This window comes from Pristiophorus japonicus, chromosome 8, assembly GCF_044704955.1.
Source record: "Pristiophorus japonicus isolate sPriJap1 chromosome 8, sPriJap1.hap1, whole genome shotgun sequence".
In the NCBI taxonomy this organism is placed as follows: domain Eukaryota; kingdom Metazoa; phylum Chordata; class Chondrichthyes; family Pristiophoridae; genus Pristiophorus; species Pristiophorus japonicus.
In genome coordinates, this window is record NC_091984.1 from 199644401 (window position 1) to 199662914 (window position 18514).

Consider the following 18514-nt stretch of genomic DNA (forward strand, 5'->3'; position numbering starts at 1 on the left):
TCCTTCCTCAGATTAGGAGACCAAAACTGAACACAATATTCCAGGTGAGGCCTCACCAAGGCACTGTACAATTGCAGTAAGACCTCCCTGCTCCAATACTCAAATCCCCTAGCTATGAAGGCCAACATGCCATTTGCCTTCTTCACCGCCTGCTGTACCTGCATGCCAACTTTCAATGACTATTGAACCATGACACCCAGGTCTCGTTGCACTTCCCCTTTTCCTAATCTGCCGCCATTCAGATAATATTCTGTCTTCGTTAATACACTTGAAGACTAGGAGAGTAATTGGCAGCTGAATATCAATGTAGACAAGTGTGAGCCAAGTGTCAGCTCACCTTACCATCCAGAATGCTTCTGTTAGCTTTGGTATCAAGGGAAATTATTGGTAACATGCCCACCTCCCCCCACACACACACACACACATTCCCCCCTCACACACACACACACACACACACACCCACATACACACACACACACCCCCACAAACAAACACACACCGCCCCCCCCCGCCACACACACAGCTCCCCTCCCACACACACACACATCCCCCCCCTCACACACATCCCCCCCCCTCACACACACATCCCCCCCCTCACACACACATCTCCCCCCTCACACACACATCCCTCCCTCACACACACATCCCTCCCTCACACACACATCCCTCCCTCACACACACATCCCTCCCTCACACACACTCCCCCCACACACACATCCCCCCCACACACACACACATCCCCCCCTCACACACACACACACTCCCCCTACACACACACACTACCTCCCCCCACACACACACACTCCCCCACACACACACTCCCCCCCTCACACACACACACACACTCCCCCCCAACACTCACTCCCCCCCCCACACACACACACTACCCCCCCCACACACACTCCCCTCACACACACTCCCCTCACACACACACACACACACACTCCCCCCCACACACACAAACACACTACCCCCCACACTGACACACACACACCATCCCCCTCACACACACACACTGACACACTCACTCACACATACACTAACACACACACACCACACCCCCCCTCACACACACACACTGATGCACACACACACACACCACACCACCCCCCTCACACTGACACACACACACACTCACTCACTCACTCACACACACCACACCACCTCCCCTCACACACAAACACCGAGTGACACACACACACACACTCACACACACCACGATGATGCAGCTTCAGTCCCCGGTCTGTGCTGAGTTTGCTCTGAAGAATTGTAGAAACATCTGTTTGCAGCAGGAAGTTCTGCTTCTATTTTTTTTTTATGTGGGCGTCGCTGGCAAGGCCAGCATTTATTGCCCATCCCTAACTGCCTTGAGAAGGTGATGGTGAGCTGCCTTGTTGAACCGCTGCAGTCCTTGTGGTGAAGGTACTCCCACAGTGCTGTTAGGGAGGGAGTTCCAGGATTTTGACCCAGCGACGATGAAGGAACGGCGATATATTTTCAAGTCAGGATGGTGTGTAACTTGGAGGGGACTTGCAGTTGATGGTGCTCCCATGCATCTGCTGCCCTTGTCCTTCTAGGTGGTCGAAGTTGCGGGTTTGGGAGGTGCTGCAGAATATGCCAGTGGTGGAGGGAGTGAATGTTGAAGGTGGTGGATGGGGTGCCAATCAAATAACCTGCTTGGATTGTAGGGAGCTTCTTGAGTGTTGTTGGAGATGCACTCATCCAGGCAAGTGGAGAGTATTCCATCGCACTCCTAACTTGTGCCTTGTAGATGGTAGAAAGGCTTTGGGGAATCAGGAGGTGAGACACATGCCGCAGAATACTCAGCCTCTGATCCGCTCTTGTTGCCACAGTATTTATGTGGCTGGTCCAGTTAAGTTTCTGGTCAATGGTGACCCCCCAGGATGTTGATGGTGGGGGATTCGGCAATGGTAATGCCATTGAATATCAAGGGGAGGTGGTTACACTCTCGCTTGTTGGAGATGATCATTGCCTGGCACTTGTGTGGCGCAATTATTACTTGCCACTTATCAGCCCAAGCCTGAATGTTGTCCAGTTCTTGTTGCATGTGGGCATGTACTGCTTCATTTTCTGAGGAGTTGCGAATGGAACTGACCACTGTGCAATTATCAGTGAACATGCCCACTTCTGATCTTATGATGGAGCAATGGTCATTGATGAAGCAGCTGAAGATGATTGGGCCTAGGACACTTCCCTGAGGAATTCCTGCAGCAATGTTCTGGGGCTAGGATGATTAGACCTCCAACAACCACAACCATCTTCCTCTGTGCTAGGTACGACTACAACCATTGGAGAGTTTTTCCCCTAATTCCCATTGACTTTAATTTTACTAGGGTTCCTTGATACCAGACTTGGTCAAATGCTGTCTTGATGTCAAGGGCAGTTACTCCCACCAGCTCTTTTGTCCATGTTTGGAACAAGGCTGTAACGAGGTCTGGAGCTGAGTGGTCCTGGCGGAACTGATCATTGGTGAGCAGGTTATTGGTGAGTAAGTGCCGCTTGATAGCACTGTCGATGACACCTTCCATCACTTAGCTGATGATTGAGAGTAGACTGATGGGATGGTAATTAGCCAGATTAGGTTTGTCCTGCTTTTTGTGGACAGGACATAGCTGGCCATTTCCACATTGTCGGCTAGATGCCAGTGTTGTAGTTGTACTGGAACAGCTTGGCGAGAGGTGCAGCTAGTTCTGGAGCACAAGTCTTCAGCACGACAACTCGGATATTGTTGGGGCACATAGCCTTTGCTGTATTTAATGCACTCAGCTGTTTCTTGCTATCACGTGGAGTGAATCAAATTGGTTGAAGACCAGCTTCTGTGATGGTGGAGATTTCAAGAGGAGGGCAAGATGGATCATCCACTCGGCACTTCTGGCTGAAGATGGTTGCAAACGCTCCATCCTTGTCTTTTACACGTGTGCTGGGCTGTGCCATCATTGAGAATGGGGATATTCATGGAGCCGCCGCCTCTCCCCATTAGTTGTTTAATGGTCCACAACCACTCACGACTGGATGTGGCAGGACTGCAGAGCCTTGAGCGCTTAGCTCTGTCTATAAGCATGCAGCTTCCACTACTTAGCATGCATGTAATCTTGAGTTGCAGCTTCCCCAGGTTGGTACCTCATTTTTAGGTATGCCTGGTATTGCTCTTAGCATGCTCTTCTGCACTCCTCATTGAACCAGGGTTAGTCTCCTGGCTTGATGGTAATGGTAGAGTGAGGGATATGCCAGGCCATGGGTTTACATATTGTGGTGGAATAGTTCTGTTGCTGCCGCTGGCCCACAGCACCTCATGGATGCCCAGTTTTGAGCTGCTAGATCTGTTCTGAATCTAGCCCATTTAGTGCCACACAACACGATGGAGGCGGTCTTCAGTGTGAAGATGAGACTTCGTCTTCACAATGACTGTGCGGTGATCATTGCCACCAATAGTGTCATGGACAGATATTAGTTGATCCTCTCTAAGTGGGTAGTTATTATAAAGGGCTGTTAATTCCCATACGGAGAAGTTAAAGTTTTGGAATCCTTTGGTTATATTGGACATTGTCTGACTGGGTAGGATTGCTTGGGATGCTACTGTTGTGCTTTGCTACCCCACAGCTAGGGTTTGAGCAGTTTGTCCAGCACTCCTGGTTTGTATCAGGAAATTCTAGCATTGCAATTCCACATGCATAGACCAGCTTGTTAAACAAAAGCTATCAGTATCTACTGGCATTCACGTACCAATGGGGGTTCGATTTCCTGTGGAAACTTACACTGATGTTTGCATTTCTGGCAGTCAATAGGATGTGAAATAGGCAAGTTTGCTGTTTTAAAAACACTTGTTGGTTGTCATTGTTTTGATCTCTCTAGCGAGAGATGAAGAGTATTGGATTTGGCCTCTTAATAATACCACTTTTCATTATATTTGCAGAACAAGAAAAATGAAAAAGACATATTCAGAACTCAGTGGGAGACCACATTGATTTTATCTGCAGGGAATAAGCAAAATTAAGCTTTTTGTAATACTGTTAGGAGACTGTTACACAGCTTTGCTTTGGTAACAAACAGAATGTTAACTTATTTTCTTTTTCAGCCATAGAAAATCACAATTTCAACAGATGAGGGACTTTCTGAAATTACCTATAGTTTTTCAGAGTCCAATTATCCAATATTCCTATTCAACTATTTCTATTATGATTCTGTTGTTGACTTCTTCTGTGATCTTGAAATTCCTACTAACATCAAACAGACACTGGACAGTCTTGCAGTGTTAATTTATACTCTTGCTTTTTTTCTGGGTTCCCTGACAATGCCCTGGTTATCTTGCTGACTGGGTTTAAATTGAAAAAAAGACAGTGAACACTCTGTAGTTTTTGAATTTGGCCAAGGCCCATTTCTTTTTGTACTGATCTTGTCTCTTTCAATCACATGAATTTGGGATCATATTCTGTAAGATAAACATGTGTCTATTCATGCCTGGTAGTATTATCTAGTCATAATCAATTTGCTGTTTGTGAGAGCTTGCTGTGTGCAAATTGGCTGCTGCCTTTCTTACATTACAACAGTGACTACATTTCAAAAATACTCCATTGACTTTAAGTGGCTTTGGGACATCCTGAGGTCGTGAAAGCTTTCTAGTATCATGTTTATAATGATCATTATGTATGTATAACTTGCCCAGTGTGAGGCCAGAGGTTCAGATCTCGTTCCTCAGCCACAGTGACCTATGCAGTCACTTGTACCTTGACTCTGACTTTGAATTTCCATATTTGTACTTCCGTGATAAATTCCAAACAACAAAAATCCTGTGTAATACTGATTCTCAGAAGGGCAATCATGATAACAAGATTGCAGTGATGTGACTGTACTTTAAGATCTTTCAGTGCATTTCTGATTGCCTTTATAATAATCATCTACTATTCACTCATACTTACTAATGTGAACAAGGTACAGATCTCTTTCAAACTATTCCTGTATATGTATCACCATTGTTATGTTTTTTTCCCCCTCTATCATACTTTTAGCATTTTATACATCATTATCCACTTTGACAACAATCTTTCTCTTTATCCTGTCAAATTTCTCTATCCTTTCCTTTTCTGTGACATTTGCTGCATCTTTTGTGAAAACAGATTGAAGTACTCATTTAGTGCCCTCTGCTGTTGAAAATCAGGCATATCCAAAATGTATATGGTTATACAACTAAAACTGTGATGCAAAGAATGGTGTGTTTAAATTGTTTTGAACTGAAAATGAAATGTCTCCTTAGACTGGTATTAGATGCATAGAAATGCTAATGTTTTGGTACCCTGCTGAGATGTTCCAGCATTCTGTACTACGACAACCATTATCTGTTGTTTTCAAGTTAGGACTTCAACTTAGTTTATGTATCTTTAAGACAATTGTTACAGAAAGACTTAGAATGGATGGAAGTTTTAGGAGTTAACGTAAACAAGCTGCTATGTTGTAAAGAAGATAACGACTCAGAGGCGAGCAGTTTTCTGGTTTGAGCTTCAAGATTGTACTCGAGAGAAGAGGGACAAGGGAGATGAAATGAATTCCACAGGAAGGCATCTTCGAGAAAGTATAAACAAGACATGTGGCCAAAACCATGAGACATCTTTAGGGCGGGCTTTGACATGATAATTGAAACAAAGAACTTGATAAGGCATTGGATAGCAAGTTTTAGGGAAACCTCTAACTCAAAACTTTTCAATATCCCATGTCAGGCCCACCCCTAAAAAGAGAATAAAAGTAGCCTCATCAAGGTTGTCCACACAAACGGTGTGAGGGAAGAAGTTGGGCTGGTCGAACACTCTTTGAGCGATCCCATGCTTTACTGAAGGAAGCTCTAGACGAAGAGAAAGAGGCTGCAAGCCAGAGAACTGCTCATGCGCAGCAGCCATTTGTCCAATCGGATCAGTATCAGCCATTTGTCACGGTCGTATGTTTTTGCTGTATAACCAATGTGTTATATTCTGTCTTAAACTTTGATTAAACACAATATACCCATCAGCTTGGTTTACAGTCGATCCTGATTATTAAAGTGACCAGAGATAGCCTTAATGTGGCTATTTCCAACACTACCTCCACAAGATGTCCTTTTTGGTCTCTAATCGGACCCACCCTTCCTTTGACTATCCTTTTATTGTTTATATGTTTACAAAAAACTTTAGTGTTCCCTTGTAATCTTTTCTCGTACTCTCTCTTTGCCCCCTTTCCTTTCCTCTGCACTTTCTATATTGTTTGATTCTCTACTGTATTATGAACCTGACACTCATCATACGTCTCCTTTATGTTTCATCTTAATCTCAATTTCTTTAGTCATCCAGGGAGCTCTAGCTTTGGATGCACCTCACCCCCCCAGACCATGGAAACATGCTTAATCTGTACACAAACTTTATCCTCCTTGAAGGTCCGTTCCCCCCGCCCTCCCAGCCATGGAAACATGCTTAATCTGTACACAAACTTTATCCTCCTTGAAGGTCTCCTATTGATCATTTACTGTTTTAATTGAGTCTTTGTTTACACCAAACTGAGGATGGGATTTTCTCTAGTGTTGCCAGAGGTGATAACACTGAAGCAACAACTCTGGTACTGTTCTTTATAGACCTTACCCATTTGCGGAAAATCCAGCCAGATAGGAAAGCAACTTTTAAACTATGTATCTGCAATTATTTGTTGCCAGAATAATAAGATTAAAACCGGATGTATCGCCTGGCATTGACCTCGGCACTGGCTTCAGACACAACAAAGGCACACTCAGCCCAGTCCACCCTGCAAAGTCCTCCTCACTAACATCTGGGAACTTGTGCCAAAATTAGGAGAGCTGGCCACAGACGAGTCAAGCAACACAGTATCATACCTTTCAGCCAATGTCATCCATCACCATCCCTAAGTATGTCCTATCCCAATAGCAGGAGAGATCCACCAGAGGTAGCAGCACAGTGGTATGCAGTCTGGAGGTAGTGGCCCGAGGAATTCTCAGTGTTGACTCCGAACCCCATGCAGTCTCATATCGTATCAGGTTAAACATGGGCAAGGAAAGCTCCTGCCCTCCCTCAGCTGATGAATCAGCACTTCTCAATGTTGAACATCAATTGGAAGAACTGAGGGTGGCAAGGGCTTAGAATGTACTCTGGCTGGGGGACTTGAATGTCCATCACCAAGAGTGGCTCGGTAGCACCACTACTGACTGAGCTGGCCGAGTCCTGAAGCACATAGCTGCAAGACTGGGCCTGCAGCAGGTGGTGAGAGAACTAACACGAGGGAAAAACCTACTTGACCTCGTCCTCACCAATCTACCAATCTCATCTGTCCATGACTGTATTGGTAGCGGTGACCACCGCACAGTCCTTGTGGAGATGAAGTCTCGTCTTTACACTGAGGACACCCTCCATCATGTTGTGTGACACTTCCACCGTGCTAAATGGGATAAATACAAAACATCTAGCAGCTCAAAACTGGGCATCCATGAGGCGCTGTAGGCCATCGGCAGCAACAGAATTGTATTCCACCACAATTTGTAAACTCATGACCTGGCATATCACTCACTGTATCATTACCATCAAGCCAGGGGATCAACCTTGGTTCAATAAAGGAGTGTAGAACATCATGCCAGGAGCAGCACCAGGCATAGTGTAAAAATGTACCACCAACCTGGAGAAGCTGCAACACAGGACTACATGCATGCCAAACAGCAAAAGGAACATGCTATAGACAGAGCTAAGCAATCAAAGCTCTGCAATCCTGCCACATCCAGTCGTGAATGGTTGACCATTGACCATAAACTTAATTGGACCAGCCACATTAATCCTGTAGCTACAAGAGCAGGTCAGAGGCTGGGTATTCTGTGGCGAGTGCCTCAACTCTCGACTCCCCAAAGCCTTTTCACCATCTACAAGGTACAAATCAGGAGTTTGGTGGAATACTCTCCACTTGCCTGGATGAGTGCAGCTCCAAAAGCACTCAAGAAGCTTGACACCATCCAGGACAAAGCAACCCGCTTGACTAGTGCCCCATCCACCACCTTAACTATTCACACCCTCCACTGTAGCTGCAGTGTGTACCATCTACAATATGTACTACAGCAACTTGCCAAGGCTTCTTCAGCAGCATCTCCAAAACCTACGACCTCCAACACCTAGAAGTACAAGGGCAGCAGGTGCATGGGAACACCATTACCTCCAAATCACACACCATCCTGACTTGGAAATATATCACCATTCCTTCATAATCATTGAGTCCCTCCCTAACAGCACTTCACCACATGGACTACAGCGGTTCAAGGCTGCGGCTCACCACCACCTTCTCAAGGGCAATTAGGGATGGGAAATAAATGCTGGCCTTGCCAGCGACGGCCACATCCCAGGAACAAATAAAAACAATTTCAAGTAGAAGTGGTTCTGTAAAAATGCAATTAAAGCTAATTAGGTTAACAATGTGATTGAGGCTTAACTGGCCTCTGAAGAGGCCAAACAAACCACTCAATTGTATCAGTCCATTTAGGGATTGGCAATAAATGTCGACCTTGCCAGGGATGCCCACATCCCACGAATAAATTAAATAAAAAAAACAGAAGACCGTCACATACTGATCGATGGCTCAGTCTTTATTTGAAAATGATTGTTGTGAGCATTTATATCAGACATTTTCAATCACTGTACTCAAATAAATTGGTTTTAATTAAGAAGGTGGATTACGCAAATACTCTTGGTTATTCAAAACCACAGCAAAATAATCTGATTGTGCAAAACTAGCATTAGTGCAGAGCAATAGTGAGCTTGTCTGATACTTATGTGGCATTTATGGTAAGAGTTAAGAATTATGAACTGTGAATATTGCCTTCAGTCTGCATGCTGGAACTATCCCCGGAATAAAGCAACAAATCTATTTTAATCCCAATTTTATTTTTACTTTAACATTCCCATCATGTGGTCAATGTAGTTCATTGATGTGCAAATGTACTATGCCAAACATCTCTAGGATGCAAATCTGCACCTATTATGTCTCCCCCAAGCCAAGTCATTAAGCAAGGGGTAAGAAAAACATTTCAGTCATCCAGATACCACAGACTGCTGACCCATCTCTAATGGTACCAATTCAATACTTAACACCAATAAATGATCTGAAAGCAGGATGTGTGGAAATGTTTTTGGCTGTGAAATTCTGCATTATATTAATACACTCAAGGAAGAAGGGAAACATTTTTTTTAAAGTTTTAAAAAAATGATGAAAGTAAAAGTTCTATCGACTCAGCTGCTAGATTTGAGAGTGGTCTAGCAATATTGGTCTGTTAAAGATATTATGTATTAAAGATATAGATTTTGTCATTCTTAATTTCAGACAGACTCAAACACACACAGGCAATATGCACAGACATCGTAATATTGAGCAACTCCTTTGACCAGTGAACAGGCAAAAAATTATTACTCCAGTAATGCAATAGCTGAGATTCTTTCTGCATTACTGTTCATTTAAGTCTAGTTTTGACTGTCATTCAAACCTGGCCACCACATACAAGATAAATGTCGTCAGTTGACATGACTGAGACTATGAGGCAAAATTCTTCAGGGAGTTGAACACTTTTTGTCTAGAGGAGAAAAATGAATACATGCCTTGCTGTGCAGCATGTTTCGCTACTATTACTTGAGAAAGAACATCTTGGAAAATGAGAGTCCAATTTACACAGCCTGTTAGCGGAAAGTGGCCACTGGAGGCGAGCAAATGTGGTGGAATAATCATCCCAGTGTGGGGAGGAGGAAAAAAAAAGTTAAGGGGCGATAATGTTTAAAAGAAATTCAAGACGGAATCATTCCTTTGTTCCGCTTCCTATCTGCAAGTGATCGCCGATTATGATTGCCTCGAAAGGATTTATTGGCCTCTTTCTTTCTTCTTTCTGTTAGCGTTTCTTTTGATTGTCCCTGGCCCTTAGCATTCCCTGAAACGGCAGTGTTGTCATGTTTGAACCTGCAAAGCAATATGTAAAAATATAGATATATTATTTAATTATTTAGAGAGCAGTGAATAAATAAAATTAAATAATTCCTGTTTGCCTCTTTTAGAGGAACCAACTATACTTAAAAAAATCACAATTGGGTAATTATGTGAAGGAGGGAGGATAATCTGGAAAAGGCAGTGTGGTAATGAGCTGGATTTCTAATGCACTTAGTCAGAGTGCTACATTGTGGGTTTCTTTATGAATTTTCCAAAATTCTAGTTCTGAATCCAGACTTGCGCCAACACAGTGCGAGTGGAAAGTAGAGAACAAATGCTCCCTGTAGGGAGGGAGATACAACAATTTCCATTTATATTACACCTTTAAATGTAGAAAATATCCCAAGGCATTTGAAGAATTACAAGAATTAAAAGGGAATGTCACAACTAGGGATTTTTGGCTATTTTACTTAGCAGGGTTTTTAGTTTAAGCTACATGTTCCTGATATGAACTCAGGCGCAGGATTTTTGAGTGTTAATTTTCAACGGTCTAACATCCTTTCTGACACCTTGACAGAGACAGATGGGTGTTCCAGACAAAGGGATGATAAATCAGCTCATCCGGGAGTTTCAAGAGCCAACTACTGAAGCTGTTATCCATAACTATCTGGGACAATAGTTACACTTGTTATCTTCTTTGACACTTTCAGTAAGTATTCACACATGAGAAGATGGGAGAAAATATGTTCCTAAGTAAACAGCAAGGGGTAGTCTGGTATCAGTCCAATCTTGACAGGGCAGTTGCCAATTTGGCAACCATCTCCCAGATAGAGAGAAAGTCAGACGTCAAACTAGCAACTCCTGTGGAAGCCACAAAAGGACATTACTTATTATCTATATAATTCTGTTTTTCTTCACATTTCCTTTTCACTTGGGATTCACACAGGTAAACACTGGACCAACCTTTTTGGAGACTGAAGGTTTAGGTTTGACCTAATCATATCATTTCGTGACCAGGATGAACTCCGACACAAATTTGAAACAGTTTTTCAGAAGTAATGTGATCAAACTGTTCAACAGATCATTTGTCAACAGAACTGGGATCTGAGCACCACCAAAACAAATGATCTTGTCTATATCAGGGTTAAGTGTCAAACCAGCTGGGACTTATTTTGTGAATTGAAACAAACATTAGAATTAGTCATTGTCACCAGAGGGCACACTATGAACTTTTGCAGTATTTTAATTAAACATTTGTAAAGCCATGCAATTTTTTCCTCCCCAAGAAACGAATTGAAAGGAAGCACAGATTTGTAAGTAAAAACAAAATATAAATAAAATAAAAACATAAATGTGACTGCAGTTAAGTTTATAGAACCATTATGGCTATAAAATATGAAACTGCAAAATGCCAGAGAGCGAGAAATGGGAGCACGTTCAAAGCAGCAGCTTGCTTTGTGGGTTTGGCAGCCACTCAGAAGTCTCAAGCTACGCGCTGTTTGTTTCAGTCATCTCAAGTTATTTTTTAAAGGGCGGCAGAATCTTGTAATTGTGTGTGAAGGTTTGCATAAAGATAAGAATGGTTAAAGAAAGAGTAATCAAAAACTATGACAGATAAACCTCACTGGAACAACTGGAATTAATGACATCTGCTAAACTTTTCCTTCAAGACTGTTCAATGCGAACAGTGAAAAAAAAATCAAAAAAGGAATACAGATTGGACTTCGCTTATCCAGCACCACTCCTCGTCCAGCATGATTCCGGCGGTCGGGGGCGCATGCGCAGAACGTGGCCGACCACCACCCAGTCTTTGGGGCCGCGCCGACACTCGACCTGACGAGACTTCCTTCGAGGCCCGCCAACCTCCTCCACCCCCCCCTCCCAGACACTCGGCCCGCTGGGGGCCGCACTGGCACTCCCTTCGCGGCCCACCGACACTTCAGGCCAGCTCTTGGCGCCGACCTCCTCCCCTCGCCTCTCCCCGACCTCAGGACACCTCCCCCCCCCACCCCCGACCTCCCCCACCAGGTCACTGACCTCCCCTCATCTGATAAAATCCATTATTCGGCACAGGCCAGGACTCGCTGGATAAAGGAGGCTCAACCTGTACTAATAAGGGGCCATTTCAAAACATTTATAAAAATCATTCTTGTGGCTTAAATTCTTACCCTTTTCTGGCATTGAAAGTAGCACGTCTCGCCTCTGCCCTTTCCCTTAGCAATGCTGGGTCCTGTATAAATAGATCCCTCTTTGGACCTTCCTCCTAGAAATTAGAGCAATCCATTTATCTGGTTATGTTTTTTCTATATTTTCAGACGGCAACAGAATAATTTACCTTCACAGAAATGGATCTTTGGTTGCTTGCCAGACAACTTTCATGAGCATTATTAATTTTCAGACATTCTGCGCAATGGTTTAGGATTAGGATTCTATGGAAGAACAAACTACAAGGGACACATGGCCGCCTGATCTGTGATTATCTTTGTGATCAGCACAGTGCACGTGTTTATATGCAATGAAAAATGATTAATTTCGACCAGAGAAGCTTTATGAATCATTGGTTTAGCAATATTTGTGGATTCAATCCGCTATTAGATGCAGAGACATCTCAATAATTAATCAGACCCACCAAAGCAGCAGATAAATTCTCTTCTTCCGCACCCATCCCGCCCTGCCCATTTAATGTGAATCGATGGCAATAATGGGTAACTAGTCCTGGCAAATGTCCTGAAGGCACTGGGAGAAAATTAGTGGAAGACAGTAAAGTCTCATTTAATATTTTTTTTATTTAAAAAGGGTAACAGCAGAACTCTGGCAGAAACCAGTTACTTTTTTCTCTCTCCACAGACTTTTGCTCACTTAGAGAAGACTGGCAATGAATGTGGTAACTCTCAGTTGAATGATTAACTTTGGACAGGCTTGATGGACCAGATGGTCTTTACCTGTCCATCAATTATCGTATGTTCATATGTAACTTAATATCAATGTGAACGGCATTAAAGGTAGATTAGTTACAAATATTTATACAGGGTATTCTGATAAAAGTTCAAAACACCTTAAGATTTAAGATAAAAGGAATTTTTTCACAAGGACCATGTGAAAGAGTTAAAATGCATCTCATTTTAGCTAACTAGTTTAAACAGAAGCAAAGACTAATTTGCATTGTAAAGTGATTGTAAATAAATTAACCTACTTTTGAACAAAGTGATCTCATCATTTGTGTAACAAGGTAATTAATTTTCTTAACTGTTGCACAAAGGGGAAACAAGCCAGGAATAAACTGGATTTCAAGCAGTACAAGTTGGAAATAAATATTTTAAATGAATATTGGGACCGTCAATCCATAAATGGAAGTGCATTACAGGCAAGAAATTGGCAGTCCATTGGAATGCATATTATTGGAATAGCGAGTGTGTAATTTAACACTCAATATGATGGGCTTCCCAAGTAACCCACTGAATATCTTATGGGAATGAACATGAGAGATGGTATCAGGCTTAGAAATAACCATCTCAAATTCACCATTACTACAGGTCCATTATTTGAACAAATGCGAAGTAAAACGTCACAATGACTATTTAGATATACAGAATATAAGAATTCCTACTTGCCCCCCCACCAATCCCGCTCCTCTTCCGGAAGCATTGGCTTTCATAAACATGTTAAATCCCAACAAAGTAGATTTCACTGCTGCGTATAATTTGAAATACCTTTGGTGCTGCTTCTTCTTCAGCTTCATCATCTTCCTCTTCCTCCTCTTTTTGTCTCAGAATGCGAGGGATTGTAAATGGCCTGGGGAAAACATAAGAGTGGATTACGGTATATATACAGCTGATAAATGCCTCTTTTATTGGTGAAATTAGTGCAATGAATGACACTGATTATTAATGTACTTGTCCATTTTTAAAGTCATCATATATAGTTCCAGACCATTTAGTATGGAAAGTGTAAAGAACGGACTGCTGAATTAGTGCATCATAAAAGGGTAGTTCCTTGATTCCAGCAGCCTAATTTTAATTCTGCACTGGTTTCCTTATTTTAAAAGGCGCAAAGAGGCAAAGAAACACAGGGGCAAATATGTCCATTTAAATAAAACAACAGTTGACTCTCAAACAACATAGCTTGTGAGAAAAAAATTATGCAGCATGATACCACACCATGTCCTGCAACTTCACTGGCAAATCGGTTTTGATTGTTTGAGCTTCTACATAATCTACATAGTAAAAATCTTATGTTTATGTGCATTTCCTGCATATAAAACCATACTTCCATTTATTTCACACTGTCAAACTCTCCCCTCTCGGTTATAAATTTCCATGTCCATATTTAGAATGAAAAGTGCCTATGTAAACTGGACATGCTGCAACGACACCCATCCACAGTTGTAGCATTGTAGGAGCTCAATTTTGTGTCCCTGAACTCCTCAGACTGTACTGCAGATGAGCCATTTCTAACTTGATATTTGGGGGGAAATGTTAACTGAGTTAATCCACACAGGCAGCTCTTACTGGAAACCTGTTCTAAAATTTAATTAAATTCTTTTAACCTCCAATTTTGATGCTGGTTAAGTTTGTACTGCATCCTTTAGCCCACTCAAATCTACTGTTACTATTCAGCCTACTTCTTAATACTCTCTCCATGCTCTCCACAAGAAACTGCTTTCATAGGCAAAGCCATACTTGACCGCAAGTGCAAAGAATCCAGGGTAGCACACCACTGGGCAAACAATTAACCCTTATACCATTGGTGCGATACCACAGTGTACCCTTGATTTTTGTTTGCAGAACATGCAACTCAAGCTAAACTATTATTACAAATAGAGTAAATAAAACGAGAGTGAAGAATAAATCAAAATATAAAATTTTATAGCACAGGTGGTCATTTGGCCCATCATGCCTATACCGGCTCTCAAACAACTATCCACTTAGTGCCATTCCCCTGCCCTTTCTCTATAATCTTTAAATTTTTTCTTTGAGATTTGATGACAATACATTATTGTGGGCTGCAAGAAGATTTCAAGAGGTCCATCAAGGAGTCCAGGATTTTAAAATAAAATCAGATTTTAAAAAAATAAACAAGAAAAATACACCGTCGCATAAAGGTGGGATTGAGCCGAGTAAACTGGCGGCTCCAGCCCCGATCTCGGTTTCCCCCCCACCCGAACGTCTGTGCGAGGACGGCGGCAGCTGCCACTGAGCCCAGGCCCCGCTCGCCGAGAAGGGAGAGAGACGGCAGTCGCTGGTCACTGAGTGCAGATCTCTCGGCTTCAGCTCTTGGGCCTCTGCCCTTCTCTGCTCTCGCCAGGCACGCGCGCACGTACGTCTTTTCTGTTTTAGATTTGATTTGAATGTCAATCAAATAAAGAAGGGGCAAGGAAATAGGTGGCAGCTGAAAGGAGGAAAGGAACTGCTGGGGTCAAACAGTGAGTCCCTGCCTTCATGGTGGAGGACCTCGAGCACCTCGAGTCTCATCGCCAAGAGCATGCAGAAAACAAGTGTAGGCAGTGGAGGGAGCGTGCAAACCAGACTCCCCACCCACCCTTTCCTCCAGCGACTGTCTGTCCCACCTGTGACAGAGACTGTGATTCCCGTATTGGACTGTTCAGTCACCTGAGAACTCATTTTTGGAGTGGAAGCTCGATTTCAAGGGACTGCCGATGATGATGATGATGGTGGAGGAAGAGCAGAATGTGTCAACATTAGGAAATTGTTAGGATTGACACATTACCAGCAAAACGGAAAGTTTTCAAACTCATTTAAATGTTCTGTACTGTCTAATTTTTGCCCCCATTTTCTCTCCTGCTGTCTTCAGTGTTGACTCACACTAGTATAGTTGCAAGGGTGCTGGTTGCCCTTTGGTGCCGAACCTTATTCATTATTCACCTGCGAAAGAGAGAGACTGGGGGGTCAGGTGATTGGAAGGAAAGAGGGAGTGGGATGGGTGTGGGGACCAATATTTTCTGCAGTGCCAGGATAGCAGCAGTAACATGATGAGGTGAGAGCGGTGCCGGGAGAATTTTTATACAGAAAAAAAAGTTGTGGTGTTACAGGGGATCCATGGAATTTTTATAACATGGGAGGGGGGCCTCAGAAGCAAAAAGGTCGAGAACCCCTGCATTAAACTATCTTCAGAGTTCAACATAACAAATGGCTTAGATATTCTTGGTCTCTTTTCCCTCAAAAGTTTTTTTAACTGAGGTTGTGTACTAGCTTCATGGGAACTGTGAGTAGACTTGTCTGGAGGCTGATGAGATTCTTCCCACTTGGAAACCAATGTCATCAAGGGCAGAGGGCCTTAGCTCAACAATTAGCAGAACATTTACCTGTGCTTTGTGGTGGGAAACTGCACTTTTAGCATAGTGGCAACACACCTGTGGATTCCTAAGCTGGTTCCTTGCCAGCTAGTACCTTAAATTCTCTGGACCAAGGCAGAGTCTCCAATAGTGAGAGAATGTGAAATCTGAATGAAGCAAAGCGAAGCTCTACTTCTGTGGATGTTTCAGTAGTTTGACTTGGAGACACTCAAACATAGTGATGGATTGTTGCATGTGTAAGGCAACTTGCTAACCAAAATAAAAAAGCACCTGTAATCATTTTCAAGTATAATCTTAAAAAACACATTATATCCTGACAGTTAAGTAGAAATATCAACAGTATTTATGTTAAAACACAGACAATTGGAAATATATATATATATTATATACACACACACACACACACACACAAAAACACACAGTAAAATGAAATGGTTACTTCCAGGTCTTTGCGTTTTGCACCAATAATGTACAGCCATTCATCTTACCTTCTGCTGGTCAGTTCATCATCCGAATCCACATCATTTGCTCCTACTTGGTTAACATCATATGTGTCATCATATTCATCATCATAGTCATCCCCATAAAACTGATCTCCATCTTCTACTGGCATTTTCTCTACTATTACACTGTAGGCATTGTATCGTTCCTTCTGCTGTGCAATGTGTGTCTTATCGTCAAGCAGCGTTCTTCCTTCTTCTCTTTTTCTGCAAAGGTAACAAGATCATCCAATACTCACTTTTCCAACGATTAACTGGTATATTTTGGGTTTATTACATAAATTCAAATTAATCAGTAACCTGACTGTACAAAGACTGATTTGGAAGTTGCACAATCCCCAAGTTGCTGCAATGGAATCATAGAATGATACAGCACAGAAGACAGCTATTCGGCCCATTGTACCTGTGCCAGCTCTTCAATTCAACTAGTTCCATTCCCATGCCCTTTCCCCATAGCCCTGAAAATTATTCCCTTTCAAGTAATTATAGAATCTGCTTCCACCACCATTTTAGGCAGTGCTTAACAACTTGCTGCATTAACAAAAATTCTCATCTCACCTCTGGTTCTTTTGCAATTACCGTAAATCTGTGTCCTCTGGTTTACTGACCCTTCTGTCACGAGAAACAGTTTCTCTTTATTTGCTCCATCAAATTTTGTTCACAATTTTGAATACCTCCATGAAATCTCCCCTTAACCTTCTCTGCTCCAAGGAGAACAACCCCAGCTTCTTAGGCCCCAAGTTTCCACACGATAAAAAACGGGCGCCCCTCCGAGCTGGGCGCCCGTTTTTCGCGCCGAAAAAAAAACGCGCGATTCTGGAGCGCCCTGCAGCTCCATGTCTGCTTGGCGCGGCACCCAGGGGGGCGGAGCCTACCACTCGCGCCAATTTTGTAAGTAGGAGGGGGCGGGTACCATTTAAATTAGTTTTTTTCCTGCCGGCAACCCTGCGTGTGCGCGTTGGAGCGTTCGCGCACGCGCAGTGTGAAGGAAACATTGGCACTCGGCTATTTTTGTAGTTCTTTGTAGCTGTTTAATTTTTGAAAATTTTTTAATAAAACCACATTGCCCTTCCATGATCAGCACTGAGGCTTCTTGCAGCAGTGAGAAGGCTGCAGGAAGCCTCAGAAGTTGAGGCAGCCGTTTCCCGACGGCCTCCCACCCCTGCCGTCGGGAATGGCTGCTCAACTTCTGAGGCTTCCTGCAGCCTTCTCACTGCCTCCTTCCCCCCCCGCCCACCGTCTGGAACAGCTTCCTCCCCCCCCCCCGCTGCGTTCGGTCGGTCGTTCGGGCCCGCCCGCCCACCCGCCGTCTGGAACGGCTTCCTCCCCCCCCGCTGCGTTCGGTCGGTCGTTCGGGCCCGCCCGCCGTTTGGAATGGCTTCCTCCCCCCCTCCGCTGCGTTCGGTCGGTCGTTCGGGCCCGCACTCCCTCCCCCCCGCCCGCCCGCCGTCTGGAACGGCTTCCTCCTCCCCCCCCCGCTGCGTTCGGTCGGTCGGGCCCGCACTCCCTCCCTCCCTCCCTCCCTCCCCCCCCGCCCGCTGTCGGGAACGGCTTCCTCCTCCCCCCTGCCATCAAACGAACGGCTGCCTCAACTTGTGAGGCTTCCTGCAGCATTCTCCCTGGCACTTTCACACAGGTAGGAAGATGGTTTATTTAATCTTTTCTTTGCTTATAAATTTTTATTCAGGTTGCATTTATTTGTATAATATTTGTATAAGTATAAATAAGGATTTATTATAGAATTTAATGACTTCCCTTCCCC

At 43.5% G+C, this 18514-nt stretch overlaps 1 protein-coding gene across 3 annotated transcripts in view; it reads right to left on the reverse strand.

Annotated features, from left to right (window-relative positions):
• Nucleotides 1-8593: 8593 nt before the first annotated feature.
• ascc2 (activating signal cointegrator 1 complex subunit 2) overlaps nucleotides 8594-18514 on the reverse strand; it is a 63179-nt gene continuing 53258 nt past the window's right edge. For all 3 annotated transcript variants that reach the window (XM_070887769.1, XM_070887768.1, XM_070887767.1), the window contains exons 16-19: nucleotides 16741-16959; nucleotides 13650-13731; nucleotides 12108-12202; nucleotides 8594-9972 (exon numbers count right to left, since the gene is read on the reverse strand). In XM_070887769.1, coding sequence (XP_070743870.1) covers nucleotides 9804-9972; nucleotides 12108-12202; nucleotides 13650-13731; nucleotides 16741-16959 — 565 coding nt within the window. In that variant the 3' untranslated portion in view covers nucleotides 8594-9803. The remainder of the gene's footprint in view (nucleotides 9973-12107; nucleotides 12203-13649; nucleotides 13732-16740; nucleotides 16960-18514) is intronic.